Raw genomic sequence first — 24,527 nt, forward strand, 5'->3', positions numbered from 1 at the left:
TGTCTGCAGCTGGGCACCATCCACACTCGTGATCTCCCCCACAGCGAAACGCGTTTCGGTTGCTGGATATACGTGTACACTGCCGCCCTCGCCCGCTGTTTCGTCCACTTTAACCTACAACGCCTAGAAAAGCACATATCGGTGCTTGATAAAAATGCCTTTAATGAAGGAGGGAGGGAGGAATTATCCAAATTAGATTCCAAATTTGGGCTGAGACTGCCCGTGAGCCTGACCTCACCCTGTCCACCTCTGAGGATTCCTTCCCTGCTGGTCTGGTGAGGATGCAAAACAGCCAGGTTTCCACAAACCATCTGAATAAAAAAACGTAAGGAAGCTCCAAAGTTTGGAAATCACCAAGTGTCCCCTTCACAGAAGTAAAGGCTTCTTCTTCTCAGCCTGAAGAAGCCTCTTCTGTAGCACCCTGGCCCCCCCTCCACCCCCCAGCCCCCCCACCCCCCCACCCCCCCCACCCCCGGCTCGTGAGGAAAAACTAGAAACTCTGCCAGAAGACTCCAGATGAGCAGAAAAAGTGAGATATCCGTTCCTTTCCTAACCATGTTACAGTTTCCGAAGGAATTTCCGTTGTTGACACTACACTGTTACCTGCATGTATCACCCAGAAGGCTGAGTGTTTGTCATAAGCTGGTGCCCATCTTTACACGTCATTATGGTCTTTATTTCCTACACTCTCAATTTAGCATCCTCCTAACTCATGGCTTGGCAGCAGGGTTTTTCATCTGTTTGGGGATAAAGAGTCCACAATCTTCCCCTGCAGAGTTGCATCAGGAACACAGGGTGAGCTATGCAGAAAGGCTTGGCTCTGTCTGTCCCTGCCATGGAGGGAGATGCTGTCTTTGCTCCCTGGGCTTCAGACACCACCCAGTGTCAGGGATCTGAGAACCACAGTGATGAACTGGAGGGGCTTCCTGTTTGCACAGCCAAGCCCTGATTGTGCTTGGAGTGGAGCAGCCGGTTGAAAGGGCTGCATTGACCTAGCTTGCACTGAGCTGTGATTTATTTATAGCAGCCCTGAGGCCTTTGTGAGGTCTGGTCCTGCCACTGTGCCTGGGCAGCCAAGGCCCCTGTGCCAGACACCACTGGCTTGATAGGATCCTCTGCCCCCAAGGCCAGGCCTCCTTGAGGGAATTGTCAGGCAAAACAATGCAGCTGGGTAACACAGCGCAGTGATTATTATTAATTAGCATTTACTTTACAGACCCATATGCTAGGTGCCTCATGCTGACTGTATTTTCCTTTATAAGTCTGGCTCAGAGTTCCTGGATTAAATAAATACATTAACAATAATTCCTTTCAGTAAAAAGGGCAAGAATAGGAAGGTTAGCTCAGGATAACCAGACAGGGTGTTCATTTGTCACATCAGCATGGATTGCACAGATGAATAGTTCACAGAGTCCCAGAGAGAACAGGGGGGAGAGGATTGGGAAGAGATTAACCAAAGATCTTATATGTATATATACATTACCTATGGACACAGACAATAGAGTGGTGAAGGCCTGGGGTGGGGTGGGAACCAGGTGGAGGGGGCAATAAGGGGAAAAGGGGGGGGCATCTGTAATACTCTCAATAATAAAGATTTTTTTAAAGAGTTAAAAAAACAAGATCAGTCAAGAGCTGGTAATCACTGAATCGTGTGATGGGTACATGCTGGATAATTGTGTTATTCTCTCTACTTTGGTTTGAAAATGTTCTTAATAAAAAGTTAAAAGCCCTGGCTGGTTGCTCAGTGGTTAGAGCGTAGCCCGAGAACCAAAGCTGAGCCACGGGTGGTGGTGTGGTCATGGGTACGTGCCTAGGAGGCAACCAATTGATGTGAGTCTCTCACATTGATGTCTCTCTCTCTCTCTCTCTCCTCTCTTCTCCTCCTCCCTCCCTTCCACTCTCTGAAATTGATGGAAAAATATCCTCCAGTGAAGACTAACCAAAAAAAGGAAAAAAGTTAAAAATATATACTGCCTCTGGAGGCCTTTGAAAAGACTCTCTCTGTATAAATTTATTCATCTCTCAAGCAAGAATTATTATGCACTTACTGTTACAGTTACTGTGGCTGCATAACAAGTTATACCCAAAACACCGTGGCTTAATATAGTGACATATCTGTTTTGCTCATGAATCTGCCACTCAGCAAGGACTACATGGAGAGAGTTCAGCTCCTGGCTCCACATACCATCCCACAGGGGATGGGCTCAAAGGAAACACGTGGCCTCCCGAGGGGCTTGGGCTTCCTCACCGGTGGCTGGGCTCCAGCGGAGCTTTCGGAGGTCCTCCTTCTGACCCAGCCTTGGAAGCCACAGAGCACCCTGCAGACGCATGCTACTGGCCAGAGCAGTCCCACAGCTGGCCCGGCTTCAAGCAGGAGGAGTAAGATGGGAAGAGTCTTGATTGGAGTAGGAGGTTCTAGGAGACGTGTGGAATGAAAAATATTGCCTGGACCATTCTGAGAAAACGCAATCTGCCACCCCAGCTGACTTTGAGCAACCAATGCCCACACCACCACCCGTGGCTCAGCTTTGTACCTGAGAGGCCAAATTCTCTGCCTCTTGGGGGGCACAGAGACAAGTCAGTGGCTGACAAACTATAAGGGTTAGTTCTAGTGGGTCATTAAATCGTTGCAAAGGGTTTTTAACAGCCTGGATCACTGACTGCCAGTGTCTCCAAGGCCTTGGGCTCTGGGCGACAGGAGATGGGCTGTGCAGTGAGGTTTTGGGGAGCTGGAGTTGCATGCACTGCCCTGCCTTTGAGTGGGTGATTTGCCTGGAAGCCCCACCTCCCTCCTCTGAGAGCCTTTTCCGCTCTGAGCTGGGAACAACCCCTTTCTCCCCAAAGCTTTGCTTTGGTTTGGTTTGTTTTTGTAAAAGTGCAGCCCTTGGGCTTGGATTCGGGCCCCTGGCTTTGCATTCTTGTCAGGTTACTCACCCTCTCCGCTGAGTTTTTCCCCCTGAAAAGCGAGGGTACCGTGTTCTTAGGTCACTGGGAGAGTTAATGAGATGCTGTGTCCCAAGGGCTTGTGTGAGGTCCCGGCGCCGCAGACTGCGTTTGGAGGTGGGACTTGAGCGAACCAATCTCTGCTTTCAGCGAGCCGACCTGCCTCCATCACCCGGAGCACCCCCCCCCCCCCCCCGCCCGCGGCCGACGCCTCCTTATCTCCCATCCCCCACCCACGACCCCTCCAGCATCGCCCCCCTCCCCCCCACCCGAGCTTCTTCATAACGTGGACCACATCCACAGTCCTAGGGTGTCGGCCCCACGTTTGCCTCTCCTTGTGCGAAGCGCGGGGTCGTAGCTGGCGCCCCATAAATATCTGGGGGTGAGCAATGAACGGAATTCAGCGCAGCTGCGGGACGAGTGTGTGCGCGGGGCTGGGAGGGCGCGGTCAGGTGCGGGAGGGTCCGCGGGCCCGGGTCCGACAGGGGGCGCGCGCGGGCCGGGCGGGGCCGCACCTGTGCGCGGGGCTGAGGGAGGATGGGGTGGCAGGGGCCCGGGAGCAGCTGCGTGCCCCGCCCCGCGGGCTCCTCCCCGCCGCAGCGGCCCCCCGGCTGCTGCCCGATGCGCTGCGCCGGGAGCCAGGAGCCGGGAGCCGGGAGCCGGGCCGAGTCGCCGCCGCCGCTGCAGGGCCGCCTGGTCCGTGAGGCCGCGGCTGCATGGAGACCCCGGAGGGCGCCCGCCCGGGAGGTGAGTGCGGCCCCAGCCCAGAACCCCAAGCCGCGCTTCCCCGCAGCAGCCGGGCCGCGAAGACCTCTGGCCGCGCCGGGTCCCGCCGCCCGGGATGGGGCTCCTCCACGATCAGCCGCCGCCCTGCGGGGGCTCCCAGACCCGTCCTGTCCCCCGGTCCTTGGCGCTCGGGCAGCCGCGCCTGCCTGCTTCTGGGTGGGAGACCAGAGTTTCCCCCGACCCCTCCCGGCCGAGCCGTGGGTCCGGAGTCAGGGGGTGGGGCGCGCCGGCCGGAGTTTGGGGTCCCGGGGGGCGCAGCGCCTCGGCCGCGTCTGCTTTGTTCGCTCACGCAGCGGCTGCCGGGGCAAGTGATGTCCGGGCGCAGCGGGGACCCTGCGGCCCCTGGGCCCAGAGGGGGTCTGGGAGAGGTGCTGCCTGCGGGGCGGGGCGGGGCGGGAGGGGGCTGGGCGAGCCCCAGGGACCACGCGTCTGGGTGGGCAGGTGTGCACGGAGGGACCCTCCTCCAGCCGGTCCGCTATCCTGACGGAATGAGAGGAAAACTGTGGGAACCCCCACCCAAGCCCGTTCAGAAAGGATTTGTGGGTGCCGTTCATCCGACTGGGAGCCAGGATGCAAACGCAGGGCTCCAGCCCGCCTGACCAGGCCGGGTGCATCCGTTTCCTGGAGGTCCCATTCCAGGGGCCCTCCCTGACCACACAGGGGCCCGCTGGGGGTCCCCCGCGGCGCAAGCGGCCTCCCCTGGAACCAAACTGCTGGCCCCGGAAGTGTCCCGGAGCCGTGGGTCCGTGCTTGTCTGCAGCCCTTGTTGGGCAGGTTCATGCCAGAGGGTGGCCTGGACCGTTACCCTCCCTGCCAGCACCGCACACCAGGGACTCGCGGTGCCGGGTTCCTTTGTTTTGTCACTTATGGGAGGGATCCAGCCTTTTCTCACAACTGACAGCCTCACCCCCCCCCCCCCCCCACACACACACACACTTCCCAGCGGCAGCTTGAGAGCAGAGCCGCCAGGCCTGCGGGGCGAGGGGAGAGGAGCCTGGCCACCCTTCGGTCTTGGAGTCTCAGTTACTGGAAGCCCAAGATTAAGTCATCGGTGCACAGACGTGTTTTCGGGGCCTGTTCTGTGCAGGGGGGCTGGGCTGACTGCACGCAGCTGGTGTGTCCACTCCGTGGGGTCTCACCAGATAGGTCACATGTGGGTGCTGTGACTGTCATCCTCTCAGTTCACTAACTTTTGTAAACTTTGGAGAGTGCAGAGCACACACAAAAGGAGAGAAAACTGTGGGAAAGCCCTGACTGCCACCTCCTGCTGCTCACCCAGGCCCCACCAAGCCCCGCCCTTCAGCAGTCATTGGTAGCAAATCCAGACACATTATTTCACCCACAATTGTCTCTGCAATTATCTCGAAAAGATAAGGTGTTTATAGAGCATCACTCAGATCTCATCATGGACTTAAAAGGAATGAATATCTGAATCATCCAAGAGTGCAGATCCAGAGCTGAAAAGATTAGGGGCTGTGGTGGGTAGTGTACTTCTTGAAGGACCTCAACTGTTGACTCTGGAGAACTAGCCCACCCACAGGGAGAGAGAGGTTGAGCCTGGACGGGGTGAGGAGGAGGGGCGCTGAGTCTAGGGACCAGGGCTGGGGAAATAGGATGCGGGTGCCCCACTTCTGTGACATGTCTCCCTCGCTGCGGCCTTCTTTATGACATTCATTTATTCATTTCATTACTGCGTTTGCTCGTGGGTGCGCGCAGAGGGCCTCCTCGTTGATGCTGGGGCAAGGCCCTGGACACACAGAAGGGGACTTGAAATTTGGGCCGTTCTCAGCACAATTGTGCTGAAAATAGGTCAGCGGCATAGCACACAGTAACCCTATCCACTCTACTCACATTAGCAGTCAGCCCTGGGGGAGGGGGCAGACTGTGGCACCCCAACTTCAGTCTCCCCACAGGGAGTGTCCTGGGCATCAGAAACACCTGCTGGCCTCAGCCCTGGCTGGCGTGACCCCCGCATGTGGCTCCATCAGGCTGCCAACCACCCTGCCCACGCCTGCCAGGGCGCTCCCTGCTCTGCTGTGCCCCAGGAAGAGCAGGGGGTCTGACCTGTGGGACATGTGTCCCTTTGTCCTCCAGAGATCGGACTGATCGATTAGATAGCCTCTTGTTAACTACTAGAGGCCGGTGCATGAATTCGTGCACAGATGGAGTCGCTCAGCCTGGGCTGCGATCGGGGCCATCTCGTCCAGTCCTGGGAGGAGAGACCACGGGAGGTTGGCCAGCTGCAGGAGGATGGCTGTGGGAGGGCCCTGACCACCAGGGGGCAGCTCCTGCATTGAGCATCTGCACCCTGGTGGTCAGTGCGTGTCATAGCGACTGGTCGACTGGTCATTCAGTCAACTGGTTGTAATGGTCGCTTAGACATATATATATATATATATATATATGGGTTTTGGAGCTCAGTCATTCCACAAACATTTATGGTGCACCTACCGTGCACTAGGACAAGCCCAGATCCTGGAGCTCACACCCAGTCCCAGCCTCTGAGCCAGGTGCCTGGCACATAGTAAGTAGGTGTACAACATATGGTTCATGTCCTAAGTCATCCTGGCTTTGCCCTTTAATGCCAGCCAAAAATCATCTTTGTTTCCATTGACGATTTCAAAAATTGAGGCATAAGTCACATGTCCTAAAATTCAGCCTTTTACAGTTTCCAATTTAGTATTGTTAGTACTTAAGTTGAACTTAAGATGGTTCAAATTAATGATTTTTTTACTTTACGATGACAATCAGTGATAAGCATCCAGTGGAAACTGTACTTTGAATGTTCACTTTTGGTCTTTTCCAGACTAGCGATACGCTACTGTCTCTTGTGGTGCTGGGCAGCTGTGAGCTAATGTACATGGTCTTCTGAGCACATTTGAGGGGTCTGGACTAAGCTACGATGTTCAGTACATGAGGAGTCTTAAATGCATTTTTTAATTACAATACTTTCTTTTCTTTTTTAATCCTCACCCGAGGATATTTTTTGCATTGATTTTTAGAGAGAGAGGAAGATAGGAGAGAATCACCCATGTGAGAGAGACACATCAATTGGTTGCCTCCCACATGCCCCCGACCAGGGCCAGGAGCCTGTAACTGAGGTACATGCCCCTGACCAGAATCAAACCCAAGACCCTTCAGTCCACAGGCTGATGCTCTACCCAATGAGCCACACTGGCTAGGGACACTTAAAATATTTTCACCTTACGACAAGTTTATCAGGGTATAACCCCATCATAAGTTAGGGAGCATCTGTATTCACAAAGTTGTACAACCATCACCAGCGTCTAATTTTAGCTTTTCAGGAAAGAAACCCTGTACACATCAGCAGTTACTCCACATTCCACACACACCCCACCCACCAATCTAATCTGTGTCTTCTCTGATTTACTTTTCTACTCTATGGATTTGCCTGTTCTGGTCATCTGCATAAATGGTGCCATAACATGTGGCCTTTTTGTGTCTGGCTTCTTGCACTCACCGTGTTTTCAAGGTTCATCCACGTTATAGCCGGTGTCAGAGCGCCGTTCCTTTCTGTGGCTGAGTGGTATCCAGTGATGGATGGACCCCGTTCTGTGTATCCGTCAGCCACTGATGGACATTTGCGTTTGCTTTCACTTTTGCCTTTTTTGAAGCTAAGTGCTGCTGTGAACATTTGCGTTCAAGTGTTTGTGTGCACATATGCTTTTGATTCTCTTGGGTTTAAGCGTCGGAGTGGAATGGCTGGACTGTGCGGTGACTCTGCATTTAACAGCTGGACTGTCTTGCATCATGGCCACCTGCTTTACCTGACAAGATCAGCCCTAACCTTCCTGGGCTGCTCTGTCCCTGGCATCTGCAGTGGCACACTGACTCTTACTCTCCCTTTCCCTCACATTCTTCTAGCCCAGGACCAGTGTCCTTGATGGCAGAAGCTACATCTTCCTCCCCCACAGCTTTGGGACAGACCAGGGCACCAGGCACTGCCAAAAGGCGATGAAGATGACTCAAAAGACCAGACACACACCATATGCCGTTGACTCTACAGCACACAGATGCTTTGCTGTTTCTGGGATGTTGGAATTTTGTAAAATGTGCTTCTTACGGTCAGTGCCACAGGCCACGGTGCTGGTGGAGTCTGTCCCAGGAGCTGTCCGAGGCTCCTGCCTCCCTCTATCTGTAAAGAGGCACGTGGACGCTCCCAGTCCCCCTTCCCCGCTAGATGGGCCAGGAGTGTGCTCTTTGGCTGAGGTCCTGCTGGGTCCCGTGAGCCCCCATCTCAGCCCCTGTGGTCTTCATCCTTCCCACCTGGACTGTGTCCCTTAAAGGTGCAACTAGCGGGTGCCCCTCTCAGCACAGACCCTCCAGCACTGTACCGCTCGCTCCCTCGGAGTAGCAGTCAGCATCTACGGGATGTACCCCACCCCTGTCCCCTGGGCCTCGCTCTGTCCCCTCAGATGTGACGCAGCTCCCGCCCACCTTCAGACCCCTGCCCCCAACAGGAGAACTGCCCGTCCTCAAGGGTGGGACCACCCACTTGGTTCATGCTATGGCCCTGGCACAGAGTGTGCATTCAGAAAACCTTTGTTGGGTTGAAGAATGAATGAATGGATGCTTTCTTGCTAGAGAAGGGCCCCACCCAGCAACCGAGGGACAGGGCAGCTGTGAGCAGACCCCTGCCTCTATCCTTCCATCGTTCAAGTCCGCTTCCGCCTAGGGAGGACCCAGGAAACATATTCCAGCTTCCCTGCGGGCACAGGCAGGGGTCTCCTCCCTCCTCTGCCCCTGCTCCCAGCCCTGCACCATGACCTGGGAATGGAGGCCGAGAGCTCAGACTCCATGGTCCCCCGTGTGGTGCCTGCAGGGAGCTGAGCCGCTCTCTAAAGCACAACGCTCAGCGCTTGGCCCTCATGGCTGGTTGTGACGTCCAGAGAGCAGAGCACTGGGCAGTGCCTGGCACAGAGCAAGTCTGAAAACCGAGAGGCATTGTCACTAGTTATCATCCCAGAGGCTTCAGCCCAGTCACCCCCACAGGTCAGGTGGAAGTGTCTCAGTGTGACAGGCCCCAGGACACTTACCCCCGGTGCCACCCTCCCCATGAGGACACAAAGCAAAGTGTCCTGCAGACCAAGGTCCCCAAGGGCTTCCTTGGCCCAGCACCCCCAGCACGGAGCAGGGTCCAAATCTCATCTCTCGTGGCCTCTGGGCGGGAAGGTGTCCTTGCCAGGCTGTGGGGGCCAGGACAGGGGTGGGTGTAACTCTACCCTCTAAGGATGCTCAGAAGCCACACTCCTGATGCACCAGAGGTAGAAACCGGATCTCGAGCCTGTCCAGCCTGGCCTGCCCACGTGAGGGCAGTAGGGTGCAGAGTTGGGCAGGCCGCCCGCGGGCAGCAGGTACACCTTCCCTCAGCCCCATCCAGGGCAGGTGGTGCCCGTCCAGAGGCCAGGCGCACCGCCCAGCTCTGCAGCTGTAAGCCGGGACCCTCCAGACCCACATGTCCCACATGGTGGCGTCCAGGCTGCTGACCACAGTGGGGAGGACAGGCCCACCCTCACAGGCAGCTGTTGGCACCGAGAGCCCCAGCGGGGCCCCTCGTCGCGACGGCAGCAGCTGCTCCTGGGGCTTCATCCACTCTGACTCTGGCATCCACCCGAGGCATCGCAGAGCCTTGCTGGGGGCCCCCGGGTCGGTCCCTGGAGTCTACTTGCTCGGCTGTGGGGTCCCAGGGGACGTATGGGAGCCTGTGTTCCTGTGGTCCCACCTCCACCAAGCACCGCCCTTAAGGGGCCTCCTGCCCTCACCTCACAACAAACTTAAATATGGAAAATGAGGAGCCTCCTCAGAGAAGCCCCCACCTCGTCTGGGGTCCTGGCCCAAGGCTACCCTGAGCACCCTGCTCACTGCCCAGCACCCATGAGGCAACTTCTCAAGTCCTCCTGCCTGTGTCCTGCGGGTAAAGCATTCTGTCTTTTGCAGAAATAGTTAAGGAAATCGAGGTGCCACTGGCTGCCCTGGATGCCCCGGCCCTTGGGACAGGGGACAGCGGCCACTTGCCTGTGGCCGAGCAGGAAGAGGTGGGAATCCCAATACCGGCCCCAGGGCTCCTGCAGGTCACAGAACGGAGGCGTAAGTACAGGGGAGCTGCCTGGCATGTTCCATGGGGACCTGTGACCCACAGGGAGTGGGGACCAGGGGCCACATCCTGTCCAAACACTCCCCAGTGTGGCGACCACTGAGCTTTTCAAGCTTTTGGCTCGCTGGGCCTCAGCTGTACCATCTATAAGTGGGGCTCCCCAGAAGGCGTTTGGTCCTGAGTGTGGGGAGCAGAGTTGGGGGCCGTGCTGGGCTTTACCCAGAACTCTGGGTCTCCCCTGGGCCTCGTGGGGGCAGGGGGCCCCACGGACAACTGCGCAGTGACACGCCCCCTGCCCCCAGAGCCACTCAGCAGTGTGTCCTCCCTCGAGGTGCACTTTGACCTCCTGGACCTCACCGAGCTGACCGACATGTCCGACCAGGAACTGGCCGAGGTCTTTGCTGACTCCGATGATGAGAACCTGACGGGTGAATCACCAGCAGGTGAGGCTGGCACTGGCACACGATGGGCATTGGGGGAGGCCCTGGGGCCCGAGACCACTAAACACTGCTCCCTGAAATCCGTTTTTAAAAATAAGTTTATCTCAATTGTGTTTAAGTATTTGCCACCACAGCACCATTTTATTCCACATTTTTGCCTTCTACATATCTATGTGCCTCCTGTTCCTGCTACCCCTCCTCAGTTCTGCTTTTCAAACACCACCAAAGGCCAAAGGCACAGACCCACTGAAGGAAGCATTTACTAAATGGCTCACTAGTTAAGCCCCGTTGGTTGGAGCTCAGTTGCCTGGAGCACCGTCCAGCACACCGAAGGGTCACCGTTTCCTTCCTGATCAGGGCACATACCTAGGTTGCGAGTTCGATCCCTAGCCTGGTTGGGGCAGGTGGGAGAGACAGCTGATCAATGTTTCTCTCTCTCCCTTTCCCTCTAAAATGAATGAGCATGTCCTCAGGCGAGGATTAAAAAAACAATCTAAAAAAGTCACAAGTTAAGCTGAACACAGAGGAGGTGCCATTCACCAACCTGGCCCCACCTCAGCGCAGCCTGGCGTGGTGTCCACTTTGGTTCCCAAGGAAGCACTGTCCTGGGCCCAAGACCCCAAAAGCCTCAGAAACGGCAAGGCATCCAGTGGGGTGAGTGGGACCAGGGACATTCCTCTCTCCCGGCTAAGACCACATGCAAGCGGGATCCAGGGTGGGGGGTTCAGACCCACACGTCCTCGATGCTGGCACTCACATTTTCTAAGTGCCTGGGGACCCCTTGTGTGGCCGACACTGTGTTGGGAAGCACACAGGGCCAGCCTGGTATCTACAGGAGACGCAGGACCCCAGGCCATGCTGACCCTGCCCGTGTTCCCACCAGGCCTGCACCCACTGCCCCGGGCCGGCTGTCTGCGGTCCCCATCCTGGACTCGGACCCGGGCAGAGCAGAACCGTGAGAAGCAGCACCTCGGCGACCCTGAGCGGCAGCCAGCGATTGTGGACACGTTTCTCACTGTGGAGAGGCCCAAGGAGAACTAGGCCAGGCAGCCCCGGGACCCAGGCAGAGGAAATGTGATGTTGCGGCTCCGTGGACACTCTGCCTACCCCACATGGCTCCAGGTCAGGGTCTCAAGGCACCCAGCACAAGCACAGCCCAGTGGCCTGATGTCCAATTCCTTCCTGGTCCCTGGATCAGGGCTGACAATGCCCGGGGATGAGACAGGAGTGGACTGGGCCTTCTGGAACCTTCTGTCCACAGAACTGGTGCTTTCATCTGTCACAAGGTTCCCGAGTGGATGCTGGGTGACGGGGGGATCCGAGTAGATGACTGCCGCTCTGCAAAGCCCCTGGGGTCTAGCCAAATACGTGGGTGGAAGAGTCAATCCTGAACATTTCCACCTTTATTTCAATCCTGTCCCCTTCCAGCCACCCAGGGAGCAGTGCCAGCAATGGGGTCCCTCCCAGGCCCTAAGACCCTGCTCGTCCTGGTCCCTGCAAGACAGCGGGCCCACCCTCCTTAGCTCAGAACACCAAATATGGCACGACTGCCTCAGACTGCTTGGGGGTGGGCCACCTTCTTCCAGTCTCCTGCCCATGCAGTCCCCATACCCTATTGATGCACATCCTGGCCCAAGGGGGTTGGAGGTGTGGGAGAACGTGGGCACAGCCCCGGCCCCCAAATCAGGCCACCAGGCTCAGCTGCTCCCAACACTGCTTTTTATGTGCTAAAGGACAGGACAGGCTTCTGGTCTGATTGCAAGTCCAAGATTGGTTTTAAAATAAATGTGTGAGCTTGCTTTTTGTTCCCACAGAAACCTGCCCTGATCTGTTCCCCACTGAAATGTGCTCCTCCATAGGAGCCCTGGGCAATGGAACCACTGTGCTTAGCTAGAGGAAGGTCCCCCAGGCAAATTGGCCTGAGAAATGCAGGTGGTTGCCTTCCACGTAGGGGCAGGAGACTCCCTCTCCCACCATATGATCAGCAACAACATGGGGACATTGACTGACCAGGCACAGTCAAGAGTGCCCCTTAAAACCCAATCCTGTAAGGGTGGCCTGCCTGCACCACCACCCCGGGTCTCCCCCCCACACACATCCATCCTTCCTGCTGCTGCGGAGCTAATTACAGAAGTGGCATTAAAACATCACCCGTCCTAAGCCCTAAGGCCCAACCACCGTCTCTTCCTTTGCAGCTGTCCCCACAGTGTGGTGCGGGGAGGGTGCGAGCCAGGGGGTGCTCCGTTTTCTCCAGCCTAAGCCCTTGGGGCCTACTGTGCTGCACTCAGGGCGGCTTATTTGGATCACCCGTCAGCAACAAGTGCCCTGGACCTTTAGTCATTACAGTGAAGATCCTGCCCCCACAGAGGCCTGGCCCTCCTGTGTGAGCCTCCCCCGGCCAAGAGCAGGTTTCCAGGAGCTCCAGGCTCAGAGCAGCAGGTCCTCATAGGGAGGCAGCCAGCAGGGATGGCCCCACTTGTGAGCAGAGGCCACCATGAGGCTGAAACCCCAGCCATTTTATTCACCTGTGAATCAAGGGCCCAGAGAACAGGTGCCAAGTGCATGGCAGGTGGTTCCTCAAACCCTGAGCCCCCTATGGAAGATTCTCGGCCAGGTGTCCTGTGCACAGGCCCAGGAGCTGACAACAGAGCTCGTGGGGAGGGGGGCGGGCGCGATGGCCCAGAGAGGAGAGGGAGGGTGCAGCAGTAGGGGTGCCAGGTGCTGGGCCCGCAACCCGGGGAAGAAGCGCTACGCTCCAGGCTCTGGACACCTCAACTGCCAATCTATAATAATAAAAGCGTAATATGCTAATTAGGCCGGACTTCCTTCCAGACGAAGCCGGGCCTGGGAGGGAAGCCCAGGTGCCAGCATCTGGGGGAAGGAAGGCCTACTCTTGCATGACTTTCTCTACATGCTTCTCTAAACATGTCACACGTTAGTAAAAAGTTCAACAAGGACAGATCAGCGACACTAGCCTGCTGACCTGACCATGGACAGCTGCTCGCCATGTGGACACCTGATGTCCATCCCTGGGAAGGCACTCTGGACACCTTCAACCAACTGACTAGTTTCCCAAGCAGCTGAGCTGAGGATGGAAAGCCAGGCGGTGACGCTGCACGCACACGTACACACGTACACACACTCGCACATGCAGCACACAGCACAGCTCCTCACAGAGCATGTCCCAGCAGGAAGCGTCCAGGAAAGCCTGTTCCTCTCAACCACATGCAGCACCCCTGTCTGCCTCTACGCCAGTGCCCTGAGGGTCCCATCTCTTTGAGATTCTAAACGTAGCTCTAAAAAAATCATGGAGGTTGTTGGCGGACCCAAAGTCCCAAATTTTGGTTTGGAAAACAGTCCATGGCTCCTGTGTGCTGAAGTGAACTGCGCCCCAGGGTGGGTGGCCCCCAAGGGACATCTGCTCACCTCCGATGACCCTCAATGGCCTGCTCAAAGTGCTTCTGTTGCACAAAAGGACTCAGGTGGTGAGCGGCGATCAGGGCTGCTTCATTGCAAACACCGGAATATCAGCACCTGACCCGGGAAAGGAGAGACGGCTGCCACTGGTACCCAGTGGGCTTCATCCCAGGAAAGCCTCCAGGCGAGAGACCAGAGGGAAAGCAGGTGAGCACATGAAGGACACAGGAACTACCTTGTCATGACCACTGTTTTTAACCAGCTTTCTGGTTAAACATCTTCTTAAGGTACAAGTTATTTTTTTTTTTTTTTTTTTTAATATATTTTATTGATTTTTTACAGAGAGGAAGGGAGAGAGATAGAGAGCTAGAAACATCGATGAGAGAGAAACATCGACCAGCTGCCTCCTGCACATCTCCCACTGGAGATGTGCCCGCAACCCAGGTACATGCCCTTGACCGGAATCGAACCTGGGACCCTTCGGTCCGCAGGCTGACGCTCTATCCACTGAGCCAAACCGGTTTCGGCCAAGGTACAAGTTATTTAACATAAAATCCACATCCCGTTACACGTATAATACACCCGGTTCATCCATCACGCGCTGGTGGACACGGGCGGTTCTGACGATGCTGCTGTGAACATCTGTATGGACACCGAGGAACTGCTGGTCATACGGTGACTAGTCTACTCTCTGGAGAACCACCACACTGCTCCCTCACCTGCACTACTGCACATCCCACCAGCGTGTCTCCAACGCTTGTCCATCCTTTACAGCCAGCAGGTGGGTGTGAGGTGCTACCTCCCTATGCTCTCAAGTTGCACTTTCCTAATGACGAACAGCACTCCGCGCCTTCCCATGTGCTTTCTGGCCATTTGTGTATCTATGAAAAAGTGTCTGCTCCGATCCTCTGCCCAATTTAGACTGAGTTCTTTATTGCGCTGACTTGTGACAGTTCTTTACAGATTCTGGATCTCATACCTTTATCAGACGCATGATTTCCAAGCGTTTTCTTCCAGTCTCTCGGCTGGCCTTTCGCTCACTAGACAATGTCTGCTCATACACAAAATTTTACTTTTGAAGGAGTCTAATTATTTTTTCATTTGTTGCTTATGCTTTCAGCATCATACTAACTAGGAAACATTTATCAAAAGAGGTCATAAAGCTTCTCCCTTGTTTCCTTCTAAGAGCTTCATGTGAGTTAACATATAGAGGGTGGTAGGGTCCAACTTCATTCCTGGTATGTGAACATCCGACTGTCCCAGCCCCATTTGTTCAAGAGCCTGTTCTTTCCCCACTGAATGGTCTTCACACGCTGGACAAACTCACTGACCAGCGAGCTGTAGGCTTCTCTCTGCTGATCTATGTCTGTGGTTGTGCCGTAGCCGTGTTTGCTAGAGCCTGCAGTAAGCTGTGAAGTAGAGCAGTGTGAGTCTCCACTCTGTTCTTTGACAAGATGGTTTTGGGGTACCCAGGGGCCCTGCAGTTCCACGTGAATTTGAAGATCAGCTTCTCCATTTCTGCCTCAAAGGTTGTCCATGAGGAAAAGACAGTCTGGGTGGTCTACTCCAGTCTTTACCTTTGGTGTGTGAGTGACTTGTGAGACCCCAAGGGGAGAGAGAGAAAGACAGAAAGCACATTCTGGGCAGGACACAGACCGGGACCCTCCCCAGCCAGCTTGGTCAGGTGAGAAGTCATCTCTCCGTGCCCTTAGCTGACAAAGGCTCACCCTGTGGAGACAGCGACTACAGAGGCTGGAGGACACGGGCCCATGGCAGGGTGCTCTGGGGAGGCGGGGAGCACAGCAGAGGCTACTGGCTCGCTGAGGTAACCACAGGCTTGCAAAGGGCTGCTGAGTAGGTGGGGAGTCCCCAGGAAAAGCCCTGAACCACTGGGGTTTAAACCACTCTGGCAGGCAAACAAGTTTTCTAGACCAGGTTCTTGGGTTTTAATTACAAAGAAGAAAGACACGCAAAGGGAGCTGCCAGGTTGGGAGCTTAAGCCCATGACCATGAAATGCAGCCTGGCTGTTCACTTCAGTGGGTCTGTCCTTAGATATAAATTTGGTTAACATAGTAAAAAATTACCAAGTCTAAACAGAATTAAAACAGAAATTCACCTGGGTACAGATTGCTTTAGGGCCAATCACCTCCGAGGCCTCTGCTACCTCTCGACAGATTCAAAGTTTTAAGACAAAGATGGACACTTGCCAGATCAATGGTATAACCAGAAACCAATTACACAACCTCCCAAGGCGAGCGGCACGGCCTGGCCAACACTCACCTGTGAAGCCGGAGTGCGTGCCGCGGGCTTCTTCTGCAGGGTGTCCGAACTGAGGCTCTCGTCCAACTTCAGGGGATGCAGGTGCACCTTGAAGATGCAGCACCTGCTTTGATGTCAGGGGGGCCTAACAAAAAAAGAGACACCACAGCAGAGTCACCTGTAGCACCTCTCAAAACCCCAAGGACAGCCTGGTGTTCCAGCACCTTCCTGGCCACAGGAGTCAAGAACAATAGCAGAAATAATCCAAAGGCTGTGCATGTTCGGCTCGAACACATTAACCAAGCTGCCGCTGGCCAACACCAAATCCATGCCCCAACAATGCAAACACGGCCCGCCCCGGAGCGGGGTCCAGCGGCACTGACACTCACAGAAGGAGAGCAGAAGGCAGACTCTGCTTGCAGACTCTCTCGTTTCCAGCGCACTGCATACTCAGGAGACGAGGAACATAACTCGGCCACACCATTCCCGCCTGTATGGACTTACTCCAAAATCTCAATCAAAATTCCCACCACATACACAGCCAATGATTAACCAAACTTTTAACCAAGAGCATAATGACCAGCCATGCCCGGTTTTGCTCAGTGGATCGAGCATCAGGCCATGGGCTGAAGGGTCCCAGGTTTGATTCCGGCCAAGGGCACATGCCCGGGTTGCGGGCTCGATCCCCCCTGGGGACATGCAGGAGGCAGCCAATCAGTGATTCTCTCTCATCATTGATGTTTCTACCTATGTAGCTCTCTCCCTTCCTCTCTGAAATCAATGAAAATATATTTTTAAAAATTGGGCAGGTGAGAAAACTATAAACGGGTAAGAAAAATTCATGAAAACATAGATTCTGCACTCAGATGGCTTCAAAGTCCTCACTTCAATTCAGAGAAACAAAACTGTCACCAACACATGGTTCATGCAGGACATTCAACAGAGGATCATGGCCACTGGGACCAAACTCACAGGAAGAGAGACAACACAGAACGTACAATTAAGTTAAAAATAAACACACCACACAGGAGTATGTTCCACTGCCTTACAGTGTAAAAATAACTCCCTGTGGTCTCAGGTCGATCAGGTGAGAAGATTGTCACTGTTCTACTCTGCAAATGCTATTCACCCTCTCTAATGTGATTAGTAAAATACATCGGCATCACAGAAAGCTGTTGTCAACTACCTGTCAACCCTGGACCATAGGGACCTCTGGCTTTGACTTGGAGCTGGAGTAGTATTGCGTTTTCTGAAATCGATACCTTTGGAATTTTGGCTCCTAAGTCCTGGCACTGTTTAGGATTCTTTTTTTTTTTTTTTTTTAATTAAATCTTTATTGTTCAGATTATTACATTTGTTCCTCTTTTTTCCCCCCATAACTCCCCTCCTTCCAGCTCCCACCCCACCCTCCACCCTCACTCCCCACCCACTGTGTTCATCCATAGGTGCATGATTTTTGTCCAGTCACTTCCCGCATCTCCCACACCCCTTTTCCCCCCAAGAATAGTCAGTCTATTCCCTTTCTATGTCCCTGATTCTATTATAATCACCAGTTCATTCTGTACATCAGGTTATTTATTCACTTGATTCTTAGATTCATTTGTTGATAGATGCATGTTTGTTGTTCATAATTTGTATCTTTACCTTTTTCTTCTTCTTCCTCTTCTTAAAGGATACCTTTCAGCATTTCATATAATACTGGTTTGGCGGTGATGAACTCCTTTAGCTTTTCCTTATCTGTGAAGCTCTTTATCTGACCTTCAAGTCTGAATGATAGCTTTGCTGGATAAAGTAATCTTGGTTGTAGGTTCTTGGTATTCAGCACTTTGAATATTTCTTGCCATTCCCTTCTGGCCTGCAAAGTTTCTGTTGAGAAATCAGCTGACAGTCGTATGGGTATTCCCTTGTAGGTAATTGAGCCTCTTTCTCTTGCTGCTTTTAAGATTTTCTCTTTGTCTTTTGCTCTTGGCATTTTAATGATGATGTGTCTTGGTGTGGTCCTCTTTGGATTCCTTTTGTTTGGGGTTCTCTGCGCTTCTTGGACCTGTAAGTCCATTTCTTTCACCAGGTGGGGGTAGTTTTCTGCCATTATTTCTTGAAATAGGTTTTCAATATCTTGCTGTCTCTCATCTTCTGGCACTCCAATGACTCTGATATTAGACCGCTTAAAGCTGTCCCAGAGGCTCCTTACACTATCTTCACACTTTCGGATTCTTTTTTCATTTTGCTTTTCCAATTGGGTGTTTTTTGTGGAATCTTTGGTTTGATTATTGTACTCCTCTGGTCTGCTATTGGGTATAATATTCTTTATTTCAGTCCGTGTATGCTTACTTTCTAATTTCTTTATCGTAGCATCGAGGGTCTCATTAGTTTTCGTGAGGCTCTGCACAAATTTATGGCAAGCCCTCAAAATTGCGATTCTTAGCTCCATATCCTCCATTTCTGTCATGTTTTTTTTTTTTTTTTTTTTTTTTTTTTTTTTTTAAAGTATATTTTATTGATTTTTTACAGAGAGGAAGGGAAAGAGATAGAGAGTTAGAAACATCGATGAGAGAGAAACATCGATCAGCTGCCTCCTGCACATCCCCCACTAGGGATGTGCCCGCAACCCAGGTACATGCCCTTGACCGGAATCGAACCTGGGACCCTTCAGTCCGCAGGCCGATGCTCTATCCACTGAGCCAAACCGGTTTTGGCATCTGTCATGTTTTTTTGTCTCCGCATCTTTTATGCTTTCTTGGTGCACCCACTTGTGGTCTCTGTGCGCAGTCTTGTTCTAGCCAAGCCTTAATTGTTGTAGTTAACACTAGAGGGGTTTGACCACCAGGCCGGCTGGCTGTGGAAATCAGCTGTGTGGAAAACGTCTGCCTTCTGGGGAGGTGCTAATCCAGCCTTTGCCTGAGGCGATCGGCAAATGGCTGTGCGCAGGTTTTGGGCGGGGCGGGCTCAACAGGGCGGGCGGAGGGAGCAGTTATGGCCACGCTCAGTCCCGTTCCCAGAGGCTCTGCTTCTCAGAACCCCGTCAGCCGCTGCAAACCTCGGAGAGAAAGCTGCCCTCAGGTTCCAACTGATGCCGGATAATCCCGCTTCTCCCGTTTGAGTCTGGGTCCCTAGAGACTCGCCCGGATCTTGAGCCCAGAGTCTGAGACTCACTCCCGACAGAAAACGACAACCGCGCCCTCAGCCACCAGCCCGCTTTGCGCGCGCACCTCGGTACCTTTGTATTTTCCACACTGTGCCGCCTCTGAGCCTCGATTTGCTGTTCTCTTTCCTTCTAGTTGTAGAGTCTCTCTTCAGCCAGCCTTTCTGTGGTTCTGGGTGATGTCCGTTCCGTCTTTTAGTTGTATTTTTGAAATGGTTGTTTGCGGCAGCGGTCTCCAGTGTTTACCTACGCCGCCATCTTGGTCTCCTCTGTTTAGGATTCTTGAGGAAATTAACAAACTCCATAATCTCCAACTTGGCTTCTTCGTAACCAGCTACATCTGCAGACCGCACGTCAATGTTGTTCTTTAGGGTCCTGGCCGTGGTCTCGCCAGCACTGAAGAGGTCCCGTCCTCATCCGCCACGCCCAGTCCCATCGGGCCCTCCTCGCAGCATGGAGGATGCCAACCAGGAGAAGGGTGGGCACCAGGCTTTGCAAGAAAGAGCTAGAAAACCCAAGAAAACCACTCGTCAGGAGAAAGGCCATAAATATTACCCCAGGCCACGAAGAGTCAACAGTTCTGGGACTGCTTTTTTAATATAATTTACTTGTATTGATTTCAGAGTGGAAGGGAGAGGGAGAGATAGAAATATCCATGATGAGAGAGAATCACTGATCGGCTGCCTCCAACATGCCCCTCACTGGGGATCAAGCCCACAATCCAGGTATGTGCCGACTGGGAATCGAACCGTGACCTCCATAGGCCCAGACTCAACCACTGAGTGGCTGGAACTGTTCTGATACACAAAAGGGAGGGTTTTTTTAAAAATGTGTGGAAGCCCTGGCCGGGCTTACTCAGTGGTTAGAGCGTCACTCAGCGGACCAAGAGTCTCGGGTTCAATTCCCGGCCAAGGGCAGGTACATCGGTTGCAGGTTTGATCTCTGGACTCTGGTAGGGGCACGTGCGAGGGGCAGCTGTTGGATGTTTCTCTCTCACATCAATGCTTCTCTCTCTCTCTTCTCTTCTTCCCTCCCTCTTTTACACTCGTTCTAAAAATCAACGAAGAAAATGTCCCTGGGTGAAGATTAACAACAAGAAGTGTCAAAGTCTGTCCCTGGCATCAAACCTTCCCCCAACTCTGAAGGCTCTTCATCCCCCCATGTGGGCCTGCCGGCTTCGCCTATGGTTGGCCCGTGTGGCGGGAGGGTAGCACCCCCAGCAGACGAGTCCTGCCCAGCATAGTGTACCACTTTTTTAACCTACCTGATCAATTCTTTCCTCAATAAAAACAGAGCTAACAAACTATTTTCTTACTACAGACATTAAAATTATTAGCAGATGCCCGAACCGGTTTGGCTCAGTGGATAGAGTGTCGGCCTGCGGACTGAAGGGTCCCAGGTTCGATTCCAGTCAAGGGCACGTACCTTGGTTGCGGGCACATCCCCAGTGGGGAGCGTGCAGAAGGCAGCTGATCAATGTTTCTCTCTCATCGATGCTTCTAGCTCTCTATCCCATAAAAAAAACAATAAAACATATTTTTAAAAAATTATTAGCAGATGCCTGACACGCTTGAAGAAAGCACAGTCCACACCGCTCTGCCCGGAACCAGGCGCCCGTGCTGGAGCCCTGTCACTCTCCCGTCACTCGCACGGGCAGGGTGTAGACCACTGCCGCCTGGCTGGGAGGCTGGGTGCCAGCTCCCCATGAGCAGTCTCCAGGTTCCGCTCAAAGGTGTCAACGCTGCCGATGTTAAACCACACAAACCTCTGTGGAATCGAGATGCGAGCAGTGTGAGGTGCCCTCCCCACAGCCACCGCCTCACTCGCCAACTCCATTTCCTGCAAAGCAGAGCCTAGTTCTGCAGGTGAGTCTGCTCACGACAGGAGGGTCCTCTGTCCTGACCCATAAACCACGGCCTTAGGTTTTACACGGAAGTAGAACATTCTGTCCTTGTCCCTTGTTTTTGCCTTTTTATTCTTCTCTCCTCACAAGCCTCGCCTGGTGGTCCTCACATATGACTTGGCAAACTCAATCCTGTCTGCTTGGAAGGCTGCTGGTGATGCATGTCAGAGAGATAAACAGTCACATGAACGTGGGTTACTGTTGGTGGTAAATCCAAAGAGGCATTTCTCTGAAAAATACAAAACTACGCTTTACATTAAAGCAACTGGAATCAGTCTTGAACCCAGCCCTCACCTCAGGTGATGTACCAGGGGCAACAATAACACGCACAAACTGTTTGTTCACGACTCCCAGCCAGTCCACCGAGCAGAGAAGAGAAACCCAGTCAGGACAGCTGAGGTGCTGACAGGATGCTCAGCAGCTACCAAGGGCCTCGGACATGCTCTCCCCACACAGACTGGACTGTGCCCGAGACAGCTAACACTCTCCTGTTTTCCTACTGACATGGACAGTTTTAACCTGGGGTATGTATGTACCTATTTCCATTTTAATAAACAGGATCTAATTCAAGAAGAGGAATTAGAATTTGAGACATCAGAGCACTAACATTCCACCCCGGCTCTAAAACACAAAAGGACCAGGAACAAAAGCCTTCTACTGACGACACAGGGAAGTCTTATATCCAGAGCCCATTCAGTAACACTCTTACCTCCCAGCGACGTGGCTGCAGAGACCACAGGGGAATGATGCCAATGAGAATAAAGACGCAGCCCCAGCGGCCCACAGGCTGCTGTGCCTCTGTACCCAGCTGTCCGGGAGAAAAGCCCTCTGGAAAGCAATCCAAGGACACAGCAAAGGGATGCAAACTGAGACGGTGAGCTCATGCACTCCACACAGGCCAGGAGGGCCCCGTAACAAGCCACCCTTGGTCAGCACAAGATGGGGATCGCCTCCTGGATACCGTGATTTCCCAATGACTTTTCTGCAGGAAGCATGTCTTATGTTTACACTCATAGGAAACAACGGTGTCTGGAAGATCGCTACTGAGGTTTTGGAATGCCCCAGCCTTTTATTCCCAAATAGGCTCTCCACTGAAGAATGGCTGTTCCAGGCCAAGACCTGGAAATGCATTTGGAGCTCAAGGGTGTCTATGTACAAGGCTACTTCTTTCTGGGATACCCTAGGCAGTATCAGGTGACCTCCTCGGAACCATTCAGGAGGAGCGGGGAGAGGACTCAGCCCTCATTCACATGCCAAGCGTTTCCAGCTCACAGATCCTCTAAGTGAGCAAGACCAGGTACTTAGTCTCACTGAGCAAGAGGCTGCCCTCACCAAGCACTGCAGGACTGAGCACAGGGCTGCCTGTGTGAAGGGCAGATGTGCGCCAAGCTAACTGCGGTTTGTACACTGTCTCAGTTCTGCTTTCCAAGTACGAGGCTCAGCCTGGTGGGTCCTCAGATGTGCAGAAAAAAAGGTTTGTTCCCACGCCTCCCAACAGAGGCAGCTTCCTTCTGAAAGAGTTTCCTTTCACCGTCTTTACTGAGTATGGAATCTGTAAAGATGTGGAGGTGCTGTGTGAGCCAGAATGGTAAGAGCTTAGTGTGGCTCAATACGGAAGCTGCAAAAGTGGGGAGGCATGGGCATCAGGGTCATCACACACCTGTTCCCTGGTTCACCGCCCCCCCCTCCCGCCCCACACACACACTGTGGGGAAGACACTGGGGAAGCCAAACTGGGTTCCTGGGAACCTTGCGCTGCCAATAATAGGTATTTACCTCTGGGTGGTTTTGAATAGCCGCTGGGAAAATGACAGCAGTTGTGCGGGCAGAACCAGCAGCTGAAAGCAGCTGCCTTGGAGGCACTGAAAGGAAGATGGGAAAGAGGATTCGCTTCTCAGCTGGACTGCATTTGCTCACAGTGGCAGTTACAGGTGTGCAGGGACAAGGATCAAGCCCGAGGGGTAAGCTTGCTGCCTTTATTTGTCTGCTTAAATATCCCTTTTAAAAATTATTCCAACAGGAACTTTACTGCAGGAAGACATAAAATACTTTTATTGCTACAGCTGTCAAAGAAAACTAACCGTTTCTTGACCAAGGCATTTTTGGTAACTGAAACTATTGCAGCCTCAAAAACAAACACAATTATAAGACTAAAATTATGTGAAACTTAAAAACCAAAGGATACTACATAATTTATATATGATCAACCAAAGATTAGTGTTTTCGTCAGGCCAAGGAGAGCAAATGTTCTTGTGTACCGTTTCTTCAGTCCTCAAAGAGGAAAACTCCAGTTTTTACCATAACCTGCTAATACTTACATCAGTTAAAGACAGAACTAGATACAATTAAAAATTTTTTAATTGATTTGAGCGAAAGAGAGAGAGAGACATCAATTTATTGTTCCACTTCTTTACACATTCAGTGGCTGCTTCTTGTATGTGCCTTGTTCGTACTAGCAACCTTGGTGTGTCAGGACAACGCTCTACCCAACTGAGTAACCCAGCCAGGGAAGAACTAGAGATAATTTAGGTATTTCACTACAGTAGGTCAAAAGCCAATATAGTAAAAACAATCACAATAAGAGCCACCATAACCAAAAAAAAATCAGAAACCAAGGAATCTTTCTTGTATCAAAACCCAAAAACTGCACATAGGTGTATTAGAGGAAAAAAAAATCAATGTGATTACTGCTCTCTGGGGTGTATCAATAAAAAATAAAACAACCTAATCGTGGAGTAACATTTCAGAGTCTAAGCCAGGGGAAGGGGTGCAACACAGAAGTAGTTAAAAGTGGAGGAGCTGGAGCAGGAGGACCTGAACTGCAAGGCGCGAGCAGCCGCTGGCCGGCTCTTGGATAGGAGGTTGCAAGGCGCCCACCTGCAGGCCAGGTGTGGGTTCAGCGAGAGTCTGTGAGGCTCAGCACCGAGGCCCCAGGGCTCCACGAGGGGCGGCTGAATTAGAAACTCGTAACGATTCACAAAACTCTTTCGCGTCCATTATCTCCACCGGCGCGGAGAGCAACTCTGCGAGGCGGATCAGGCGGAAGAACATCCGGGGAGCCCGGGCAGAAACGGGCTCGCGTCGGAGCGAGGTGCCGGGAGGAGCGGGACTCGAACGCAGGACGCTCAACCTGGGCTCTTTGCAGCCAGAAAAGGAGGCGGGGCACCTACTGAGGTTGCCCAGGGAGCCCGCGGTGGGAACCGCTGAGAAGCGTGGAGGGCCCCCGGGGCTCGGAGGGCGACGGGTTAGGACCAGGGGCAGCCGAGGCGGCAGCGGGACGGAGCTGAAGCTGCTCTTGCTGCGTTTCTGACGCCCTCATCCTGGCCCCCCAACACCACCCACCCCCGCCCCCGTCCCCCGCGCTGGCCGGCGCACCCCGATGGCGTCACCCGCCTCCGCTCACCTGCGGAGCTATTTCGAGGGCTCTGACGCCAGACCCGGCCGTTCTGCCAGGTCCCGGGCCGCCGCGGCATCTCCACAGCTCGGCGAGCGGCCGCCACCAGCCGCTGGGACATTAGCGGC

At 53.4% G+C, this 24,527-nt stretch overlaps 1 protein-coding gene and 2 long non-coding RNA genes across 5 annotated transcripts; 1 reads left to right on the forward strand and 2 right to left on the reverse strand.

The window, feature by feature from the left end:
* Positions 1–237: 237 nt before the first annotated feature.
* Positions 238–3,002, reverse strand: LOC139001016 (uncharacterized). Its single transcript, XR_011469799.1, has 3 exons — positions 2,935–3,002; positions 2,249–2,415; positions 238–311 (listed from the first exon to the last, which is right to left on the reverse strand). It is a non-coding gene; the product is annotated as an uncharacterized lncRNA (long non-coding RNA).
* A 458-nt stretch (positions 3,003–3,460) lies between these two features.
* Positions 3,461–12,101, forward strand: DBNDD1 (dysbindin domain containing 1). 3 transcript variants are annotated; one of them, XM_070402875.1, is made up of 5 exons: positions 3,461–3,690; positions 7,615–7,814; positions 9,688–9,837; positions 10,147–10,287; positions 11,168–12,101. In XM_070402875.1, exons 2-5 carry the CDS (start codon positions 7,739–7,741, stop codon positions 11,323–11,325), a joined length of 525 nt encoding a protein of 174 aa, XP_070258976.1. In that variant the 5' UTR covers positions 3,461–3,690; positions 7,615–7,738; the 3' UTR covers positions 11,326–12,101. The 3 variants fall into 3 exon arrangements, with proteins under 3 accessions (XP_070258976.1, XP_070258977.1, XP_070258978.1); XM_070402876.1 differs by having other exon boundaries at positions 9,694–9,837; XM_070402877.1 differs by lacking the exon at positions 7,615–7,814.
* A 1,834-nt stretch (positions 12,102–13,935) lies between these two features.
* LOC139001003 (uncharacterized) lies at positions 13,936–24,527 on the reverse strand. The gene is made up of 3 exons (XR_011469795.1): positions 24,409–24,527; positions 15,983–16,106; positions 13,936–15,110 (listed from the first exon to the last, which is right to left on the reverse strand). It is a non-coding gene; the product is annotated as an uncharacterized lncRNA (long non-coding RNA).

This window comes from Myotis yumanensis, unplaced genomic scaffold, assembly GCF_028538775.1.
Source record: "Myotis yumanensis isolate MYYU_CA2020_CCGP unplaced genomic scaffold, mMyoYum1.0.hap1 SCAF_62, whole genome shotgun sequence".
Taxonomy (NCBI): Eukaryota; Metazoa; Chordata; class Mammalia; order Chiroptera; family Vespertilionidae; genus Myotis; species Myotis yumanensis.